A 22,856-nucleotide genomic window follows, 5' to 3' on the forward strand; every position below is an offset into this window, starting at 1 on the left:
CATTTTACAGATACAAACTTGCTGTGAATTGTGCTATAATACAGCTGACTTGAAGAGCTTTTGAGTCATCCATCTCTGAAGGCTACTAGTCTTACTTTCATGACCTCTGTGTCTAGTTGAAACATACTTTGTATTAGTTTACACATCCTCTTCTTTGAAGAGGACATATTTCTTTATGCTGTGGAGATGGAAAATGTTCCATTCATTTATATACCTTTTGTAAATTGTTTTGAAGTAGAAATTGCAAGCTTTAAATTGCCAAGGATTGCATGAACCATCACAACTCTTGTGAAACCTTTGGTGAATGACATGACATAGGGTGTTTTTTGTTTCTTTCATGTTTGCCAAGACCTTTTTACTGGATGTCCAATGTGTGTGCCCTCAAAACAGGTATGCTGCAAACGGCAGACTAGCAAATTTGTCCTATCTCGTGAAAGACTTTCTGCAATCAGTCAGAAGTAATGTTTCAGCAGCTGTGTTGTAAGTGCAGGGAGAATAGGATGGCACAAAGTTTAAAAATGCTATGGCATTGTAGTTTAACTAAAATTATTTGTATTTATTACTATTTCTTTTCATTTGCTGTAGTCGTGACATGGAGAATAAAGAAACCCTTAGGGGGTTGCAGAAGATGGATGACCGCCCAGAAGAGCGCATGATCAGGGAAAAACTCAAAGCAACGTGTATGCCAGCCTGGAAGCATGAATGGCTGGAAAGAAGAAGCAGGAGAGGCCCTGTGGTAAGTGGCACTGATGGAAAGGCAGTATCTGTAACAGCTGTTACAGACAAAAATCCTTTAAATTTCTTTCTGTTAGAAACCTCTTTTTCTTAACAATTTGCATGCTCCTAAGTATGGTCTCCATTTTCTGTGAGCTGTTTAACAGGAAACTGTGGCTGGCATTCTGAAACATATGCATTCATTTGAGTTTTTTCTTTTTAAGAAAAGGCATATAGCTGTGCTGCAGATTTGTCTTAATATAAAATAATACAATGACAACAGTGCCCTCTAATGTCAACAACAAAAGTAGCTCCTGTTCATTAGGTTAAAACTTTTGAGTGCTAAACTGCACTGTGGTGCTTTGTACTTCTGTGATTCTTAGGGGTTTAATGACTTCACTTTTCCTTGTTTTGAAATGTTACAACTTTTCCATGTTTTGTAATGGAAGTGTATGGAATTTTTGCTAGATAAAAAAAACCAAACAAGCAGCAATCTTAATAGAACCAGAAAAAAAGCTGAATAACTCCTTCACAGTCTCAACTCCGCTAAACTTTGGCTACTAGAGCATTCTGTTAGTCTTTTGGGTAATGCTTTTGTGTAAGTGGTTCAGAGGCAGTTTTAAGAAATTGCAGGCAGATCAAACCTGAAACTTTTAAAGTGTAGCTACAATTTTATTCAGCGTAATGCTGCTTAATTAACAGCCATTAGTTACCTATAAGTGTAGTTTCATTTGTCAAGGTGACTGCAATGTGTAACTAGGTGGGAGGACTAATTTGATGGTAAGGTCTTCTGATGCAGTAAAAAAGTATTTGAGGACAGCTTTTCTAGAATAGAAATAAGAGGGTTATTATGGTAACTTTTTGTCATGAGAAAGAATGTTGAAAATACAAGAACACCAAAAAAACAATACCTCAAAGGCTGAAAAAACACAAAATGTGTCTGTCTTTAAAAAAATTAAAGTGCATCTTGGTCACTGCATAGCTTGAAATTGTTTACCTGCTCAGCCCACTCTTCTTGATGTTTCTAAGCTTTTTAACACAACTTCCTTTGCTTCAGCTTCACAGCTACTGCCATTTTCCATTTTAAATGTTTTTCAAGCACTAGAAGCTGGTAATCCTTAGGCATACAAATTTGCATTCTGACCTACCAGGAAAGAAAAAGCATTACAGTATTGATTGGTAGGAAAAAAAGGTTGCACTGCTTTTTATAACTCCTTTATCCTCTTCAGTTTCATAATCAGCAGAATGTGTATTTGAAAGCTGTAGTAAACACAGGTTTCTGAAAAGTTCAGGTTTGCAGGACATGAAATGTAATGACTTTGTAAAGTAAAATTAACTATGCTTGGATCAAAGCTGTAAATGCACATTTTTCTACTCTTAGGCAATGCCTAACTGCTAGACCACAAACTTCTCATTGTCCTCTTCTCGCTGTAGCCTGCTGAAACTGAAATGTGTATCTGGATACCGGAATAGCTTTAGCAGGATGAGTTAAATGCTTCAGTTTAAAATAGCATTGACCTTGTGGACACAGTCCAGATGATTAGGTAGAAAGGCACTGAGTAGATATTTCTTCTTCCCCATACTCTTCCATTTATTGCCTAAATTAGACACCTCTGGAACTTTCTGTGAGAGGTCTGCTTTGCTAATCTGAAGTGTTACTTGCAGCTTCCTTTCAGCTTTGGGTAAAGCCTCTAAGACTTGAAAAAATGTGGACCTAAAACTAAATCTGCCCACTGTGACTGCTTTTAAATTAATTTCCAGAGGCCTTACTCTTCTCATGCATTATGTAGGTTTGAGAGGCAGGCAGCTGGATGTTGTCTTGAAATACTCCATGCCTCAGTGTCAAAATTCAGTGTTCATGCAACAAAGCACATGTACAGTACTATGCACAGTGATTAGATCAGATACCAGATGTGGTGTAGCTGTTCTACTTGCATGTCAGGCAGAAAACCCAGGTGTGGTTCTTACAGGGTGCAGCACACCTTAATTTAGCTGCCTTGATTCCAATTTTAAAGTAGTTTTTACTTTGCAACAAGTGCTGTCTGTGCTGTGGAAATAGCAACCGTACTATTTCTCAACTGATTCTTACTGTATACAACAAATGGATCCAATATTATAACTCTTAATAAGCAGACAATGCTTATAGAAAAAAATTGGCTTCTACTATCCAATTGGGGAAACTTCTGTCCTTTGAGACATTGTGAATGATAATTACAGAATTACTTCAATAATTAAATCATTCGCTGCCACAACTAACATAAGTGGCACAACTGGACAGGAAAAAACGGATTCTCACTCTTGTGTTGCCTGTAGATTAACAAGAGAACCCGTGTTAGATGTTAATACTAGAACCTAGGGAATATGCAAACTTTGGATGTCTGAATAGTGGCTAAATTATATAATGCTAGCAAAACAAGTTTTTATTAATTTGGTTTTTGCTAGTGTAAAATTATCAATTTGTAATTCTAACACATAGTTTACTTCCTTCAAGGTGGTGAAACCTATCCCCGGGAAAGGAGATGGATCAGAAATTACCAAACTCTCTGTAGAACCTCAGGGTGAAGGACAAAGCACTGCTTCTTCCCCTACACAGAAAGGAAGACGTAGTCCTTCTCCTAGTAGCTCCTCTTCATCATCTTCTAGGACGGTTAAATCTGAATCACCAGGTGTTAGAAGAAAAAGGGTATCTCCAGTGCCTGTAAGTTGCAAACTGTGATATAATTTTTTTTATTTGGCTATATTCTGCAATCTTTTGCTTATAGAGACAGTTAATCCTCCCTATGTAGTGCAAGATGCTGGTACAAGGGGGTTATGACAGGGCACCACTTGAGTAAGATATGCAGAGCATATCGCATGTTTCTCATGTGTGGAATTTTATTCTCTACTCTTAGATGTAGATTTCTTAGATTTCACAAAGAGGTGCTAGTAGTTTGTTTTTTACCTGTAGCTTTGTATGTCATTTCTCTAGGCAGGTGTATTCCATTGGAGATAGGATTGTTGACTGGATTAAGATTCTTTTGGAGTGTTACTGGTATACTACTTGAGATCTCTATTCCATGTTAAAATACTAAAATCTCTATTATTAGAAAAGATCTGGAGTAGGAAATTTTCAGCAATAGTGACTTGCTTCATCAAATAAGATTAAGAGTGTAGTGTTTTGAGTCATAGTATCTAATGGGTTTGCTTATTATACAAGTGCCCATCCACAGTTAAGCTTCAGTTGACAACTTCACAGTGCCATCAGAATAAGAATAAAATCTAATTGCTTTTATTTTCCTATTGCTCTAATAAGGTTACCAGAATACATTAAAATATGTACTCCATTCCTCTGATTTAGGGATGAATATCACAGCTTACAGCACGTCAGCTGAGTTCTTTTCCTCTTGAAAAGAAAAATTGAAAGGTTAAAAAAATTCCACAAACCAAAATCACAACAGCCCACCAAACTGTCTAATTTAGCCTTTAATCCACTTTTACTTTTTTGTTTTTCTTTATTTTATATAAACCTTTCACATGAAAAGCCTTAAAAGTTCCGGCAATCTTTTTAATGGACTGTGAATCAATTAGAACCTGAACCATAACATTCAAAGTGGATATAAATCAATGAAGAACATTTTAAATTCGACAGAGCCATTAATGCCTCTCAAAATATTAGAAATGTGAATTTACTAGAAGATAATTTTAGTAAAAGGCTTGGGTGATTGTATTTTTTTATTATGGGGGGAAAATAAAGCAACAAAAAATAATCCTGAGCTGAAACTTGCTTTAATTGTGCAAAGGAGAGGAAGCTGTGTCCTTTTTCCTTTCCTCTGGTATTTCTTAAACTTTTGTTCTTTGTTGACTGTATATTCCCATTTGTAAAGTGTAGTCACAGAGTTTCTTTATGAAATATATTAGTGTTATTACATCACATAAGAGTTTCCTCTTCAGAGTCGTGACTCTGATTATCTTCTGATTGAGTTACACTTGCTAATTCAGTACTAATATGGTAAGGCGACCAATGAAGACTTGAAAATAGAAGCAGTTTAAAAGACTCCTTTTCTCTCTCATGCCAGACAAAATTTCAGTTACAGAGCTCAAGTCATACAGTTTAAGCAGGTTGTAGTAGTTTCAGGGACTGTCTTATTCCACGTTACTTGGAAGGATAAAAAAACAAACCCAAAGCCAACACCTAAATAAACTTACTGTTGTCCTGGTATGCTTGTGATGGAACTTATTCTGCAGTTTCAGAGTGGACGAATAACACCACCTCGACGAGCCCCATCTCCAGATGGCTTCTCTCCATACAGCCCTGAGGAAACAAATCGTCGTGTCAACAAAGTTATGCGAGCCAGGCTGTACTTGCTGCAGCAGATAGGACCAAACTCTTTCTTAATTGGAGGGGACAGTCCGGATAATAAATACAGAGTTTTTATTGGGCCTCAGGTATAGAACTTTTTCTGTTGTCTGTAGCTTTTATTAGTTTATAGTTGATTTTAGAAAACTGTTGAGAACCAAATTAGATCAAGTTAGTCCATGATAATGGTTCTAAAAAGTAATGTCTAAAAGTTGTAGTCTATACGTAATATTATGATCAGCTTGTATTTTGTCAAATATGTAGCAAGTACATTAGTTTTGTCTAAGGCTTCTCTTAAAGAAAAAAAAAGACTCAGAAGTAACTGCTGTTGTCTTGTCTACTTCTCATCCCTAGAAGTGGTGCCAAATTATGTATCTTAAGTATTTTTGGCTAGAAGTTTGGCCAGTTCGTTTTCCTAGTTTGTCATTCTGAAACACTTTATTTCTTCTATTTGTGGGGTATATATATATTAAAATATATAAATGACAAGCACATTTATATAATTCCTTTAGTGTGATAATTTCATTAGTATCCATAGTGAGGTCCTTTTAATAGACTTTTAATAGACTTTCATACTACTACTAGTGTGATGCTGCATTGGAAAACGTAAGTTTTAGAGTAAACAGAAGAATCTCAAGTTTGGTTGTTGTCTCATTATGAGTATACAGTGACTGTATAGCATGAAGCGTAGCAACAGCTTCAGTTGATTTTTTAAAAGTAAAAAATGTGATGGATAAAGTCCATTGCAAATTCATGTAGTGGTTGTCTGGTTTTCCATCTATGGTCCTGAATAATATTTTGGCAATTTGTATGTTATGTAAGGCCATGTAAGATATTTATACCTATATAAGAAATGTTTTTCATAAACAACTTTCTTTTTCAGAGGAAGGGTGATATATTTTCTATGATGCACTTAAATGTAGAAACATTATCTAAGTCATTATCAATTCAATACAGCCTTAGCATATACTTTTTTGGTTTTTTGCAGACTTGTAGCTGTGGCCGTGGAACATTTTGTATTCATCTGCTGTTTGTTATGCTGCGGGTGTTCCAGCTTGAACCATCAGACCCAATGCTCTGGAGAAAGACACTGAAGAACTTTGAGGTAATCAAGTTCTAACAGATTTAATGGCAAATCTAAAATACACTCCAGGTAAAAGTCTTCAGGATATTATCTTAAAAATGCTGAAAACACTTGCTTTTCAAAACAACAAGAGCATATATTTTTAAATTTTATCTTTAATTCAGTGTTAAGAGCTCTGTAAATAGTAAAAAAGACCCAACAAAAACTGCAAATAAAAGACAATAGTAGAGAGCTGTAGTTTAGTGAATTATTAAAATGCTGGACCATCTACTCAGATTCCTATATGTCTCACTGATTAGCTGAAAGGTATATGAAATGAGGGTATTTGTGTGTGTGTTTATAGCTGTTATTTGTTTTCAGTAAGCAAATGTTTTTCTTGTAAAATGTTTTTTGTAATCTGTTTACTAGTAAGACTTTGAAATTGCTGCTGCTAATGCGTTATTGCGAAGGTGAATTAGATCTTTTCTAGCAGTAGCTGAGCTTCAGCAATACTACTTTTCACTGAAAGCTACTCATAGCATAAATACGACTGTTGCTATCTTTTTCTGATGTTAGGTTGAGAGTTTGTTCCAGAAATATCACAGTAGGCGTAGCTCGAGGATCAAAGCTCCATCTCGTAACACCATCCAGAAGTTTGTCTCACGCATGTCAAATTCTCATACATTGTCATCATCTAGCACTTCTACATCTAGTTCAGAAAACAGGTTAGTATTTTTCTAAGGAATTAATAGCTTTAATGTGTAGTTCTCTTCTAATTTTGGATGTTTAGAATCACCTACATTCTTTTTGTTCAAAGCTGCTTTCATTTCAAGCCATGTTAAGTCTCTGTATTTGCAAACAATCTTGTTGAGCACAGTTACTGTGATACCAAATGGGCATATTTGGTTTATATCTTCTGCTTGAAAAATGTTATGTGGAGTTGTGAAAACTATTATTTATTTTTTTTTACCCTTTTGAGTTTGAGAAACTTTTTAAAATGGAAGTCCAAGGCAGAAGCATGTTTTCACTTTGGAAAGCTATTTATGTGCATTTGTTCAAATATAGCATTTGTGCAAATGTTGACAAGTGCAAAACATGTTTTTTCTTTTTCTCTTGCCCTGCTTTGGAGAAATGCTTGTGCCTATAACAATATACTGAAAAAATTGTGGGTAAATGTGTAAACATATATTAAATATATATATAAACATAAGCAGTAATATATTTTAAAACACTTAATGTAAAATGGTTTATTAAATTGTTTTAAATGAACTATTAAACTGTAACTATTTTTATAATTTATACAATATTAAATAATGCCTTATTTATATATGTTTCTTTCTTTGGGGCTTTTTCCTCTGGCTTATACTACTTGAGTCCTTTCGCATGTTCTTTTTTCCTTGACTTTGAAAAGGTACCGGTTAATTTTTTAAACAAAGTGATTTGAGCACGTGTTAGTGAGTGAACTGGACAGGTCAAGCCCCAGAAGGCAAGATTCTTTTGTGTAAAGTGAAACATAATTTAGGGAGTACCTTGATACCCCATCCCTGGAGGTGTTCAAGGCCAGTTGGATGGGGCTTGAAGCAATCTGGTCTAGTGGGAGGTGTCCCAGCCCATGCAGGGTGGTTGGAGCTAGATGATCTTAAAGGTCCCTTCCATCTGAAACCAGCCTTTGATTCTGTGGATATATTCAGACAGATTTACAATTCTGATGTATAAGTTACTACCTTAAGTTCCATAATCCTGTACTTATTTTTCAAAATTGCCAATTGTATCACTGTAAACAGATTACATCAAGAAAGAGTTAAATACAAAATCTGCTCTGGAACTACATATCTGGCAAGGCAGTTCCTTTAATGTAGATAGCTTCTGTAAGAGAATACTGGTGGGTTTTTTTTTCATAGAATTGGCTTTACCTGATGTTGAACTTTGCTGCATTATATCTCAGTTTTACAGAATGAAAGATTTTTCAGTTGTTTGCTGGCCCACCTGATGGTTAGTTCCTAGTGTTGCTGGTTCAGTGAGATAAGTTGCTCTTTTGTGCAAGTCTAATCTTGCCTGGAATACAAATATTGGAGAACACCAAGCATATTATTCATCTGAGATAAAAGTTCTGATAATTACTGTGACTGCAGTTATTTTTTGTTTAGTACTTACTCTTCAGAAATAAGTTTTAAATTAATAGATGTGTTTCTATGCACGTTGTGGAAATTAATTTTTCACTGTAAACTTATTATTGTGGATTTTAAAAAAAATCAACCAATTGCAAGGAAACAGAAGGAAATATGCATGTATAGGAATAATAAATATACTAGTTAATATTACTTTTAAAATATATTGTTGGTGAGCAAATACTGGTCTCTTGCAAACTTTTAGACACATGCTAGCTATAACTTAAATTTTCACTATGAGTAGTAAGAGTTTTGCACTTCTAAACAGTATTGCGGAAGATAAAAATGTGTGGTTTTCCCTACGTGTTGTGTAAGTTCATAATAATTTTTCTGGTGAAATCTCATCCCTTTAAAAATTAAGATGAAGGTAAATAAAATGGAAGAAATGTAAAACGGAAAAATATTTCTTAAAAAAACCTATATGTGATATATAGATATGTTAATGTTCATGTGAATCTGTTGCATCTGTTTGTTAGTGTCTGTTACCTTCTGTTAATTTTTAAGTTTGACATATATTCTTCAAAAGCAGTTTCTTTTAGTGAATTAAGAACTGCTTTGTTATTCAAACTTGGAAAGGAGTATGATGGGAAAAAAATCGGGTAACTTTTAGAATTTAAACATTTATTTGTTTTTTTCAAAACCAAAACATAAGTAAACAAAGCAAAGGTTGGTTTCTTTAAGAAAGACTTAGAGGAAAAAAAAAAAGTAAGTGCTGAAGGCTGGGCCTTTCAATCTCTAATTGGTATTTGACCTAGTTTGAAAAGATGTCATGCATTTTGTGACTTTCCCCACTTCAACAAAGTGCTATCTGTTCTCAGTGCTTCTAAACATGGTTGTTTACATATTCAGACCGAGGTTTAGCAGAACAATCCATGAACAGCCCATACTTCTTCAGAAGTAACTTTTCCAAACTGGAAGTTAATATTTTTTCACTGTTAAACCTGTTCTGTATTTCTGATGTGCCACTTTACAATCATAAATGTCTATTTTTAGTATGAAGGATGAAGAAGAACAGATGTGCCCCATTTGTTTGTTAGGCATGCTGGATGAAGAAAGCCTAACTGTGTGTGAAGATGGCTGCAGGAACAAATTACACCACCACTGCATGTCAATATGTATGTTGTCATCTTTGTCTTGTTAAGTTCTAGTGCCTAAATATTATAACTTCATGTATTTTCATTGGGTTTTTTTGTTTATTTTGGAAGTAAAAAAGCAGAAGCCTGCTCTTAAGTAATGACTGCTAGTTCTTTGTGACAGTTTGATGTCATTTGGGTAGTATTGATATGCCTTATTTTATCAGTTATCCAAAAATAAACTTTGTAATTTTGATGCTTTGAGAAAGAAATTGACTGCAGGGCTGGAGATGTGAGCCTCTTTCACTTGCTTGTAAAAATTATGTCCACTTAGAGCAAGGTTAGGAACAGAATTTAAGCCCACTGTGACTGGTCATTAGAATGTATGAAAGTCATCTGCTGTTAGCTAAAATTATATAGAGGCTTTTTAAGCATGAAATCTATAAATAGTTACAGTTCACTTTAACAAATAAAATTTAATTTCCTGTATTTTGTGAAAGTATTGGCTGTGTTTAAGATACAAAAGGAACTTCATTTAAGTTAATAACTTTTAATATTAATTGTAGAGCTAAACTGAAGCATTTGTGCATGCAAAAAATGTTTAAATGCCCATATTTATTAAGTTGGTGCAGATAGCTCAGAAGTGTTTATCCTGAAACTGATGTTCTTTAGTAAAACTTAGCAGTAGCAATGCTATCTTCTGGTTTTATATGTAGTAAAACTGAAGTGCCTATTTCTGTGTTTCAGGGGCAGAGGAATGCAGAAGAAACAGAGAGCCACTTATCTGTCCACTTTGTAGATCTAAATGGAGATCTCATGATTTCTATAGGTAAGGGTTCAGTCTGTGTATACCAAGCTGTCTATTTCTGGATTCTTAGTTGATGTTCCTAAATACACTGAAGTATCTACCTCAGTATATGTTTAATTTGTTAAACCATGGTTTTTGCTGTTAATCTGTAGTCATGAATTGCCCAGCCCTGTGGATGTTTCTGTTCTCCGTGTGGTTCAGCAACAAACTCAGCAGCAATCTACTACTGGATCACAGAGAAGAACCCAAGACAGTAATTTTAACCTTACTCATTATGGGGTCCAGCAGATCCCTTCTGCCTATAAAGATTTAGCTGAGCCATGGATTCAGGTAATTATACTTTATAAATGAAGCTTCAAACGTAAGAACTGATTTTGAACTCTTCTGCTAGATCAACAATTCATGGTTGATTATTACTAGAAAGAAGTCTATTTAACTTGCATTAGAAGAAAAGGTTTTCCAGTCTTGTTTTAAATGGGATTTCAGTTTTGGGCTTTATTTCAGGCCTTGTATTAAAGATCCATGTAAGAAAATGTTTCACTTCTCTCACAGATTCTTTTTCTAAGACTTTGTACCTTTTGACACATTTTTGCTCTCAGACTACTTAAGGTGATTTTTCAACAGAAACATCTCTTTGTTCTTTTTTTATTGCTCTTCCTAGGTCCTTAAGTTACAGTATTATTCCATTTAAGTCATGTGTCATTGGCTTTCTTTTTTCCTTGGCAGGTGTTTGGAATGGAGTTAGTTGGCTGCTTGTTTTCTCGAAACTGGAATATACGAGAGATGGCACTTAGACGACTTTCCCATGACGTTAGTGGTGCTCTATTACTGGCTAATGGAGAAAGCACTGGAAACTCTGGAAGTAGCAATGGAAACAACACAAGTGCTGGAGCTCTTGGAGCAGCCAGTGGGTCATCTCAGACCAATATCTCAGGAGATGTAGTGGTGGAATCATGCTGCAGTGTGCTGTCCATGGTCTGTGCTGACCCTGTCTACAAAGTGTATGTTGCTGCTTTAGTAAGTAGTTGTTTACTCATTGTATTCTAGTAATTTTGAAGTTACTTAATTTTTTGAGAGAGGAGGGAAAAGGAGGTGCATGAAGTCAGGAACCCTAGTAACTGTTGCTGAGCATCACTGATGACTAGTATTAACCATTGTCTGAAAGAGATGAACAAAGTACTTAGCAAGAGTGAAACAGCATGACTCTATTGGCCACGTGTAAATAAATGCTTACTGTAGTGCTAAGTGTCAGCAGTACTTGTATGACTGGGTTCTTTCCAACCTCAGAGAACACACTACTGTTTCTGACAGTGATTATGTAGTAAGCTATTTGTCCTTTGAACACTTCATTGGTATTTTGAATGCAATTTACATAAAACTGTGTAGAATTATTATATTTTTTTAAGTGTATAATTTGATTTTGTCTTGCTCTTTTCCTTTCTCTTAGAAAACTTTAAGAGCCATGCTGGTATATACTCCCTGTCATACTTTGGCAGAGAGAACTAAACTACAGCGACTTCTTAAGCCAGTTGTAGAGACGATTTTGGTTAAATGTGCAGATGCCAACAGGTAAGGTGTCTCATTAACTTGAAATTAATTTTGTATTGTTACTGAAATGTTTTGAAGCTTCATTTGTTGCTACTTATGTGATTCTAGGAGATTGTTTATAGTTGGTGAGAAAATTAAATGTGTGGATCATAAGTATAATTGTTTTTGCAGAAGTCTAATTGTTACCAACAAACTTATGACTTGAAGTATGCAGATTTTGGAGGCACCGGAACGTATTTTTCCAACACTTAGAGATTTTAAATGATACTTTACTTTCATGAGGCCTATTTTCTCCCTTAAAATAAAGGACGATGTTGGGTTTAGCTCAGCTAATGTTGTTTTGGTCTAATTATCATGACCCTAAGCAGTCAGAAAGCACCCATCAGCCAGTACCAATCATGTATGTTTCCTACTTCAACAGAAGCTGTTGCAGGTCTGCCATAAAATGTTAACGTAACATTTGTATGTTTTATTTCACAATGCAATGTTCAGAGGTGGCTATTCTGAGTTAATGGCATTTCTGGCTTGAGCAGGCCTCGTCTTCCTCTCTCAAACTCTACTCTGTTCTGTCAGACCAACTGTTTATTCACCTGCAGTGTACACTAGATGCAGAAGTCCACCAGCTTGTTTTTTCTATGTTTAGTTTTAGTTCCTAAGCAGCATTTCTGCTGGAACTAGAAATGCCTTAGCAATAGTCTACCAGTAGAATATGTAAAGCTAAAGGAAGAAGTGAAATAGAATTGTTTATTGTGTTGCTGGGTTCCTGCATTTGGCCTGGTTTTGCAAGAGGATGAGGTCCTATTCAGGTTTTTTGTTTATTTATTAGTGATGAGCAGTACATTTCTGGAAGTACCCTTGTAGAAAATGTCACAGCTATTGGTAGCTCACAGATGATTATAGGAATATGTTAGATAAAGTGAGATGATATAATTTTCCATACACAATTCCAAGGTAACAATTATCGAGACATAGTTATTAGAATGTTTTTCCTTTAAAGCATTTGCTAAGAGTTATTTTTTGTTTTAATTTCTTACAGTCGAACAAGTCAACTTTCAGTCTCAACGCTATTGGAGATGTGTAAAGGCCAAGCAGGCGAGCTGGCAGTTGGGAGAGAAATACTGAAATCTGGTAATAATAGCTCTTCATATATAATTGAATTATAATTGCAAGCAAATATACTGAAGTGTCTTAAATTTAAAATACAGGATTTATCTAATATCAGCACAGCAAAGGGAACAGTACTGCAGCAATTTGGGAGGGGGGTAATTTGGGCACACAAGGTGTATTTCTGTGTGAGTTCTGATATTTATTTAGATCAGAATTTAGATTATGAACATACCTAATTTTTATTTTATCCACATTTTTTACAGGGTCCATTGGTATTGGTGGTGTTGATTATGTCTTAAACTGTATTCTTGGAACCCAAATTGAATCTAGCAATTGGCAAGCACTGCTTGGGAGACTCTGTCTAACAGACAGACTTCTGTTGGAATTTCCTGGTGAATTTTATCCCCACATTGTCTGTGGAGATGTTCTACAGGCTGATACTGTAGTAGACAGGTACTTTCTTACACTGTGTGACTATTAATCATTGTACTTGGATGTTTTGTTGGTGATTTATTAAAAAAACCCAGTTATTTTAATTCCTGTAAGCAAATAGTATATATTTAAATGTAAAAGTGCTTAGTTTATGGAGCAGATGGTTGCCTTTTTGTAAAAATTCTGACCTGTGAATCAATTTTTAAGCACCAGGGCAACAATAAGTTTCCTTTCTACTTTAGAACTGACAGCTAAGTACATAATCCTGTATTATAGCTTGTAAATGGCTTTCTTGGCACTAACTGGAACGAATCAGTGTATAAAATACCTCTTTTCTCTTTTTAGGTATAAGAAACTTCTCTCCCTCCTAACTTTCGCCTTGCAGTCAATTGACAATTCCCACTCAATGGTTGGTAAACTATCACGGAGAGTATTTTTGAGTGCAGCAAGAATGGTGGCAAGAGTGCCCCATGTTTTTGTAAAGCTGTTAGAAATGTTGAGTGTGACGAGCTCTACTCATTACGCAAGAATGCGTCGACGTCTAATGGCAATAGCAGATGAAATGGAAATTGCAGAAGCTATCCAGCTAGGCATGGAAGAAATGCACTCTGGGGAATGCCAACATGAAGACTTTTTGCAGCTACCTGTACCAGATAACTCACCAGAAGCTACAGAAAATAATACACCTAACAATACTGTCCAGTTATCAGGGAAAAGTGGGAAAGGTTTAAGTGATAAAAAACAGAGTGCCAGTCCAGAGGACATTTCTGAGACACTGGCTGGCCTTGCTGTGGGACTTCCTGTTTCATCAGTAACCACTGAGCAACCAAAGCCAGCCATTCAAACAAAAGGAAAGCCCCCCAGTCAGTGTTTGAACTCTTCTTCCCCATCCAGTCATTCCCAGTCACTCTTCCCAGTGCTTCTGTCTCCTTCAAATCCATCTGTACCAGCTGGCACTGTAACAGATGTCTCTAAACTTAGACCTCAGGGATTTGTTCCCTGCAAAATCCCCTCACCTTCTCCTCAAACACAGCGGAAACTTTCTCTCCAGTTTCAGAGAAACTGTTCTGAAAATAAAGAACAAGAGAAACTTTCTCCAGTTTTCACCCAAGCCAGGCCATTGCCATCGAGTCACATACACAGGCCAAAGCCATCACGACCCACCCCAAGTGATGCAAACAAGCAGGGAGAAACCTTAAAAAACAGTATGACACTAGACCTGAATGATATTTCACAGTGTGATGTCAATAATGGTAGTAGTAGCAGTGCTGTTATACCAAGTGAAGAGACAGTGTTCACACCAGTTGATGAAAAGTGTCGACTGGATGTTAATGCAGAGCTCAATTCCAGTATTGAGGACCTACTTGAGGCCTCTATGCCAACAAGTGATGGCACAGTTACATTCAAGTCTGAAGTTGCAGTTCTTTCTCCTGAGCGGGCAGAAAATGATGATACTTACAAAGATGATGTAAATCATAACCAAAAATGCAAGGAAAAGATGGAAGCTGAGGAGGAGGAAGCTTTAGCTATTGCTATGGCGATGTCAGCATCACAAGATGCCCTGCCAATAATTCCCCAACTACAGGTTGAAAATGGTGAAGATATCATAATCATTCAGCAGGATGTAAGTATATCTATGGAAATTTAGCTCAATTAGTCTCAACTGAGGTTCAATGAATCTGTAAAGTAGTGCCATTATACTTCAGAAGTTACATAAAAGACAAAGATACTCAATACGTTTTCCTAGGAGTTGGAGCATAAGCAGTCTGCCAGTTGAGGATGCTAACAGAATCCTCCCATTGTTATTAGTGAGTTAGAGAAGGTATTGGAAAGAGAAACACTGTCATCTACCAACTGTCTACCAAAATGACAAAGAAGGAGGTGTAAAAGTCAGAAAACCAGGCAATTAGAGCAAAGATTTTGAGGAGTAGAACTGTAGTGAGTCTTAAAGCTGAATTACTTTGAAGGCAATTGTATAAAACCAAACTAGTTTCTGAAAGAAAAGATAGATTTGGAAGAGGTCTTGTTATTGGCCCATTTTGAGAGAGAAGATGAGATACTTTAGAAGTTGTAAAAAATATCTTTGTTTGCAAGTAGACAAAAGCATGAGAAATTAGAATAAGGAGTGTATTATTTGTGAACCTTTGCATGAGGTAAAAAGATGTGAAGTGTAAAATGGCCGCAACAAGAAGAAAGCAACAGGATTTTGCTTGTGTCTACTGTAGGTGTTAACTAAAACCTCAACTAAATGTGAGGTCATGAATAGAAAAAAAAGTATTGCTCCTGTTTGTGTTCCTAAATCTTTTCACCTTCAGGTAGTAATATAGAGGAGACTTTCTATTCTTACATACAGTATGAGTTTGTGGATTATGAAATATACTGGTCCTCTGGTCTCAGCTGAAACATGTATAGCATGCAGAATTGTAAGGCAGAGGAGAAGTATATAAGCTAGGATATTTCATAACCTTCCAGAACGTCCACAGTTTAGATGCATGCTAGTAATCATGGAATTGATTTGGAATTTAATTTGCAGACCCCAGAAACCCTGCCTGGACATACCAAAGCAAAACACCATTACAGAGAAGATGCAGAATGGCTTAAAGGTCAGCAAATTGGACTTGGAGCTTTCTCCTCCTGTTACCAAGCTCAAGATGTAGGAACGGGGACATTAATGGCTGTGAAACAGGTAAATACTTCACTTACTTGAATACATTGTGCTTGTTCTTCAGTACTTCCTGGTAGTGTTAAATACAAAAGTTCTCAGCTCTCACGTGTTCCTTGCTTCCTTTGGTCTCTGTTATGTGTTCTCATGTAACACAAGTCTTTATGTTTGTGGTATTAGCATATTTTCAGTTTTTTCACTTCTCCTTAAAATGAAGAAAATACTATATTTTCTTTTATATACACATTTTCTTTCACAGTTCTTCACATGCATTTTTACTGTAGCTAAGTGCATAAGTCAGTGATAGACTTAGGAAGAGAGCCTAATCTCTTGATTTCAAATTAATGTCCCATTTGCAAGGTAGCTATTAAAAGTAATTTCCCCTTACTTGTCAAGATTATTTTTTTTCCCCTAAAACAGTTTAAGTGGAAGAAATGTAGCTTAATGCTTGCTTCCTCAGATCCCAAAGCAATTTTTTTAAAATACTTAATTTAGTAGATACAGAAGTGTGACTGAGAAAAGGAGGCCCAAACACACATGCTTCACTCAGTATTTTTGAAGGTTCTAGGTGTGAGAATCTCACACCTGAGGTGCCTTAGATTGGAATCAGTGATACCAACATAGGGAGATATTGTAACTTTTTTATTCTAGAGTGAACTTACTCCTTTGGAAGTGAGCAATATTTTCAAACATTTAATCAGAAAAAGAATATCTGTCATGAGCTGTTCCTTCTTAGAAATTCTCTTGCTTGTCAAAGTGTAGGACTGTCTGTATAGTCCTTCAGGCTTATCCTGGAGAGATTATGATGGTTCTGATGTCCAGGGGAAATTCTCTGCAGCATACCCATTGCTTCATATTTTAATATGGATTCGAGCTGGGATTGACTTCAGTTCCATTACAGGATTTCTGATCTGCTTCCCCCTGCCCCTCCACTTGAAATTTCTGGGATAAGAACCTTATTTATGAAACAGTATGGTTAAGCTGGTAAAAATTTTAGAACCATCAACACTGTCAGAATCCCATTTCAGGCCTTATCTTTCTTCCTTTTCTTCAACATAAGAAAAAAAAAATAAAAATTTCCTAGTTTAAGCAGAGAGTGAAGAGTAAAGTCTTGCCACTTTGTTGGTATTTCCCAGGAAATTCACTCTAGATTTTCTATGATTGACTCACATGGAAATAGATTCTCAGCTGAAAAGACTTGAGATAAAAGGATACTTGGTATTTCCAAATGGTGAAAAGGGGTGCAAAACTTGTTACTGTATATAAAGGGAGGGTTATGGGGCTGATAATTACATAAGAGGAGTCTGAACACCATGTTTCAAAACAGGTGACATATGTCAGGAACACCTCATCTGAGCAAGAAGAGGTAGTTGAAGCACTGAGAGAAGAAATAAGGATGATGAGTCATCTGAACCACCCTAACATTATTCGAATGTTGGGTGCTACATGTGAGAAGAGCAACTATAACCTCTTTATTGAATGGATGGCAGGTAAACAACTATTAGGCCAAATAAAATTAAAATAGCAGTTGAGCCTCAAGCTATGTAGTTTCATACTGCATTTTGCACCACTTCAGTTTGCTAAATTTGTATTGTAATTGTTAACCAGTGTAAAGATGTACTTACAGAATAGCTTAGGTTGTCATAGCAATATTCTGACAAATGCATCCTTTCATGGATTGGAATTTCCTATACCTAATCTGTCATACGGTTGAAGTAGTTGGAAACCCTGAACAAAAAGGTTTTACTAATTTTTCCTCAATTTCTGAATCTAAGTGAGGAGTTAGAAATTTGAGAGACAGACACTTCCTTTGGAAATATATCAATCTGCTTCTCTTTCAGTGTACCTGTGTAACTCTTAAGTTATTATTAAAATAACTTTGCTAGAAAGTTAGGAATACCTGTCACTTGCCTTTGTCCCAGATATTTTCATGAAAAATGTGTGAGGTGACATGCAAAGGCATTTAAGAAGACAGAATATTTCTAAAAATAGTAGGCAGGATGCCTCGGGGAAAAATATGTTCAAATCTTAAATGTATGAAGTGGCAATTTAGTAGCAAATAGTGAAATATTTTCATTATTGTATACAGCTGGAACAAGAAAGTCTATATTCTTTTTTTAAGAAGGCACCCTGTTACTTTTACAAATCAGATTATATGTTGTGCCATCCTGTTACCAAGACTGGAGTTGGTGGTTATACATCCTGATTTATAAAATAAAGCATTGCACCCTTACTTACATTCTTTGGCAGAAACCACTTCACAGTACTAAAATGTTAACAGGCAAAGCCCAAGTATGTTTTATTACAAGCAACGGTGTGGAAAGTATTTTCTCAAAACTCAAGGTGTTTAGCTTTTTTTAACTATAATTTTTCTGAAATAATATTATTTAGGTAATGAAATGTCAAGAGTTGTCTTTACCGCATTCAGGTCCAAACTGTATTAGAATACTTTGAGAGTCACGATGGGAATCCAAAATCTTGAGTATGCATATACCATAGATTCTTGAGTATCTATGAGTTTTGGAAAAGAGAGGAAATACTTATGTCTTTAATGTATACAGATAGAAAGTAATTAAGTAACCAAGGAGAAATCTGTGTACAAATTAGAAATACCAATTTCCAACTTTAGGAAGCAGTGCTGCATTCTACTAATACAAAATACAAGTGTTTATAAAATAGTTTTTTTTTTCTTCTAGGGGGTTCAGTTGCTCATTTGTTAAGTAAATATGGAGCCTTCAAAGAATCGGTTATTGTTAATTACACGGAACAACTGTTACGTGGCCTTTCTTACCTCCATGAGAATCAGATAATCCATAGAGATGTTAAAGGTGAGAATTACTTAATGTCTTTTAAAAAGGAGTATTCAGAAAGCAGCATCTCATGTGGCTTGAGTCTTACTGCTTCTCTCAGATACCACCTCAATAGTAGCATTTCTGTTGGGTTTGTTTGATCATTCTTAACCTTTAATTACTGAAATTAATCAGAATGTTCATAGCATGCCTGGGGATATTTGCTACCAGTGCTGATAGTTTAAAAAAATTATTTTCTCAGTTTGTTCAAATAAAATACAAAGTTGTCATGGAGCTTTGAAGACTGCTAGTTAAATTAATGTGAATGCTTACACTGAAATGATAGTAAAATCTGTGAACAAGCCAGATAAAGGAGTCAGGTTTCTAACATATAGGAATATTGTGATGAGTTTTCTTCCTTCATTCTAACTGAACATAAACACAGTTTTACTGTGTTTGAGTGAAATGTGAACTTTCTTAGGAAATTCCAGTCTTCGTTAACTTTTCCCTTTAATATTATAGCTGTCCATGAACTGGGGAGATCCAGATAAGTAGCAACATATCAATGGCAAATACTTGTCTTTATTATTTCTTCTTAAAATAGGAGAACTTCCAATTGCTCTGCAGTTCTCTTCAAGACAAGTCAAAGTTTCTCAAGGATGAAATAAGTTTACGTCTCACAGGGAGCTGTAGGCAATGAAAACCTCTAGGCTTTTAGGTCACCATTTTCTTTCTTTCATTATTCCATTTCCAGGCATTGTTCCAAAATCCTGTGCTTGCCCTACTTTGAAAGTTTGATTGCTTCTGTAAATTTCTCACACAGCCTCAAGACATGTACAGAATTATTCAGGCAGAATAAAAAAGTGACATTATTATACTTTCCCTTTGATTTTTAGATTTCCTTTTTGTTAGGGGTGGGGAACATCAAGCTATTTATAGTTTTGAAGTGGAGGGAAGAAGAAAGTCTGTTTATCTTTTTACCTTTATAGAAACCCAACTAGCAGTATTTTTATTATGCTGTTGACAGGTGCCAATTTGCTAATTGACAGCACAGGTCATAGATTAAGAATTGCTGATTTTGGAGCTGCAGCCAGGTTGGCATCAAAAGGAACAGGTGCTGGGGAGTTTCAGGGACAGTTGTTGGGAACTATTGCATTTATGGCACCAGAGGTAAGAAACCAGTTTTGGAAGTTACTTCAAAAAGTTTGTTTGAACTCTAAGCTAATTCACACAGCTGAACAAAATTGCTGTAAATGCTTCAAATATGTTTTATTTGTTCTAAAGAATAGAAATCATTCCAATGTGGCAATATTGACATTTCTTTCTTGCTGTCAAAGTTGTTTCAAGTAGTTTGTTACAAGATTTATCTATCACAAGTATTGTTATTAAAGCCCAAATAACCATTTGATCAAAAGCTAACGGTTGCAAGGTACTTTGCTTTGTCCTTATCAGCTTTTAAATTAACTAGCTCTACACAGCTGTGTGAATCTTACAGCATTTACATCACTGATCATTCTCTTAGCCTGAAATGTTGATCTGAATGCACTTGGTTGATTATTTTATTTTATTTTTTTTTCCATCTAAGTTACTTAAGAGTTTACAAGACTTTGAAGCAGGTAATCTGAGCTTTGGTCTGTCTGTTCAGGTTTTGAGAGGTCAGCAATATGGTAGGAGCTGTGATGTGTGGAGTGTTGGCTGCGTTGTTATAGAAATGGCTTGTGCTAAACCTCCCTGGAATGCTGAGAAACACTCCAATCATCTTGCTCTGATATTTAAGGTGAGATATTTTGTTACCAATATGCTACAAAGGCACTGACTAATTTAATATTCAAGAAATTACTAATTCATTCAGAGCAATGTGAATTTTAGAAAAGTATAGAACTTGTAGGGCTTGTTGCAATAGCTCTTCCTTGTATTGGAGCTGTTAGTAGAAAATCAATACTGATACTGATCTAATTATACTTTAAAAAAAAAAAAAAAGGCTACCAACACAATAATATGCAGAAAAAGTTTTAAGCTCTATTCTAGGATATAAATACATAGTGTAGCAGGTTAAAAAATATTGATAATAGAATTGATCTTTACTCTAGGCAGAAGATTGAGGTTTGAACTTGTTCTTACAATTCTGTAAAATGGGAGCAAAACTGCCATAAAACATTTGTGTGGATTCCTGTTTCACAGTGGAAAATGTCCTTTGGCAAAAACCTGACATTTCACATTCAAATTTTGCTGAAAGATATTTACCATTATGCTGTCCATGAATATTGGCTCTCTTTTCTAGATCATTGATTTTGGCATTTACGTTTCTTACTAAAATCAATGAGGTGTATTTAGTTCTAAAAGTCTAGCTGAGCTGTAGACATGAATGAAGAACATACTGCTGCAAGTAAAGAAAGTTACTAGCATTTTCACTAGCATAAGTGAAGAAAGTGTTCCCACAAAACCAAACTGGCACAGCTGTATTAAAAAATGTTCTAATTAAGTACAAATCACTTGTGATAAAGAGATGTAACTGTCTTGATTCTGTGTCTGTGATTCTGGGGTGCCACTCTAGTGTTCTCTAGCTTAATTTGGTGGGAGTGATCTGTGTGCCTGAGAAAGATTTCCCTTTGTGGTGTTAGTGGAAATACAATAAAGACAATGCAAGGGAGTATACCCAGCTTAGCATATCAGAATGTAGCATCCCTCAGCTTAATATATCTCCATGTTGGCTAATGACAGCTAACAGTAGACTAAAGAATACCCATATGTGTGGCATAAGAGCATTATTTGCAGAGTGCTCAGCAGATGGTCACTACAGAATCCTGCTGTCAGAAGAAAATGTAGAGAAAAATTCAATGAGAGAGGTAGACTCTGAAAGGCAAGACACATAAGGGCAACTTAAGACCCATTTTATAACATGGAAACAGTAATGTAATCTTCAGACTGCAGTAAGAAATATGCAAAGTGGAGAAAAGCTGATAAATATATCTTGTCATCTGAAAATAATCAGCTTGTGGAAGGTTTTGGGTGCAAAAGAGGGGTCTTGAGAATGACTGACATCCAAAGTGTTGCTTTCCCTTTGTTCAGATTGCTAGTGCAACTACTGCGCCATCAATTCCTACACACCTGTCTCCTGGCTTGAAAGATGTGACTCTTCGGTGTTTGGAACTTCAACCTCAGGACAGACCCCCATCGAGGGAGCTGCTGAAACACCCAGTCTTCCGTACTACGTGGTAGCTAATTAGATACAAGGCTGTTATACTGAAGAAGATTCTGCTGTATATACAGTAACTGTCCTGCAGTGCAGTTGAGCACAGCAAATTGTATTATTCTGCTGGCCGTAAGGATAGAAACATCAAGGATGTAAGGCCAGTGGAGGACCTTACCTAAGTATGTGATTGACAAATCAAGATCTTTTACCTAAGCTCAGTATGCAACATTTTACAACTTGTGCAGAGATTTGTAAACTGTGCCTTTCCAAACATCTGGCTCTAGGTGAACACAAGCATTTTTTCCTAAATCTGCATGATTAGCAGATAAGTGATTTTTATTCTATTTGGAGCACTTTTTCAGCAATATTAGCAGCTGAGGGGCTCAGGATCTATTTTAATATAGCAATCACTGTTCAATTTCACATCATGTAGATGTAAGCAGATGGTTCTGCAATTAGTCAGTTTTCAGCACTGCTTAAAAGGAAGTTTTGTGTCTGTCCCTTTCAATCACAAGTTCTCTGAGTAGCTATCCAAACATTGGATACCTTTTGGTGATGGATACTTTGAAAAAACAAACATTATGACTTCCTTAAAGTAAGAGCAGGCAGTTGTCGTTCACTGTGCATTTACTGCTGGCCATGTAATTTCTTTTGAAATTAAAAGTTTGTTTGCATTGTATTTTTTACTTTAAAGGGGATATTTTTTAATAGTCTTTAGAAAAAGGTGCAAGCTGTGTCATGGAACACCTTGCTGACACAAAAGTTTTAAAAACAGATTTGCTGGAAATCTGGAATAAAAAAAAAAAAGTCGCCTTCAACAAGGCAGTGTTGAAGGCTCTGATAGTATAGGTTATTTAAAAAAATATATATTGTTCTGTATAAAACAACTTAGTCTGGATCATGCTAAAAGTTGTTGAGCCTTCTTTTCATATAGCTGTTTCTTCTGGCAAATCGGGTAGAGAT

At 35.8% G+C, this 22,856-nt stretch overlaps 1 protein-coding gene across 1 annotated transcript; it reads left to right on the forward strand.

Moving 5' to 3' along the window:
- Positions 1-591: 591 nt before the first annotated feature.
- MAP3K1 (mitogen-activated protein kinase kinase kinase 1, E3 ubiquitin protein ligase) lies at positions 592-22,352 on the forward strand. Its single transcript, XM_010005345.1, has 19 exons — positions 592-736; positions 3,206-3,412; positions 4,939-5,139; positions 6,039-6,155; positions 6,690-6,838; positions 9,275-9,396; positions 10,102-10,183; positions 10,315-10,492; positions 10,889-11,179; positions 11,610-11,731; positions 12,747-12,838; positions 13,081-13,270; positions 13,595-14,873; positions 15,783-15,935; positions 17,239-17,401; positions 18,608-18,739; positions 19,728-19,870; positions 20,346-20,477; positions 21,770-22,352. Exons 1-19 carry the CDS (start codon positions 593-595, stop codon positions 21,917-21,919), a joined length of 4,047 nt encoding a protein of 1,348 aa, XP_010003647.1. The 5' UTR covers position 592; the 3' UTR covers positions 21,920-22,352.
- The last annotated feature ends 504 nt before the right edge of the window (positions 22,353-22,856 follow it).

This window comes from Chaetura pelagica, unplaced genomic scaffold, assembly GCF_000747805.2.
Source record: "Chaetura pelagica isolate M959 unplaced genomic scaffold, ChaPel_1.0 scaffold37, whole genome shotgun sequence".
NCBI lineage: Eukaryota > Metazoa > Chordata > Aves > Apodiformes > Apodidae > Chaetura > Chaetura pelagica.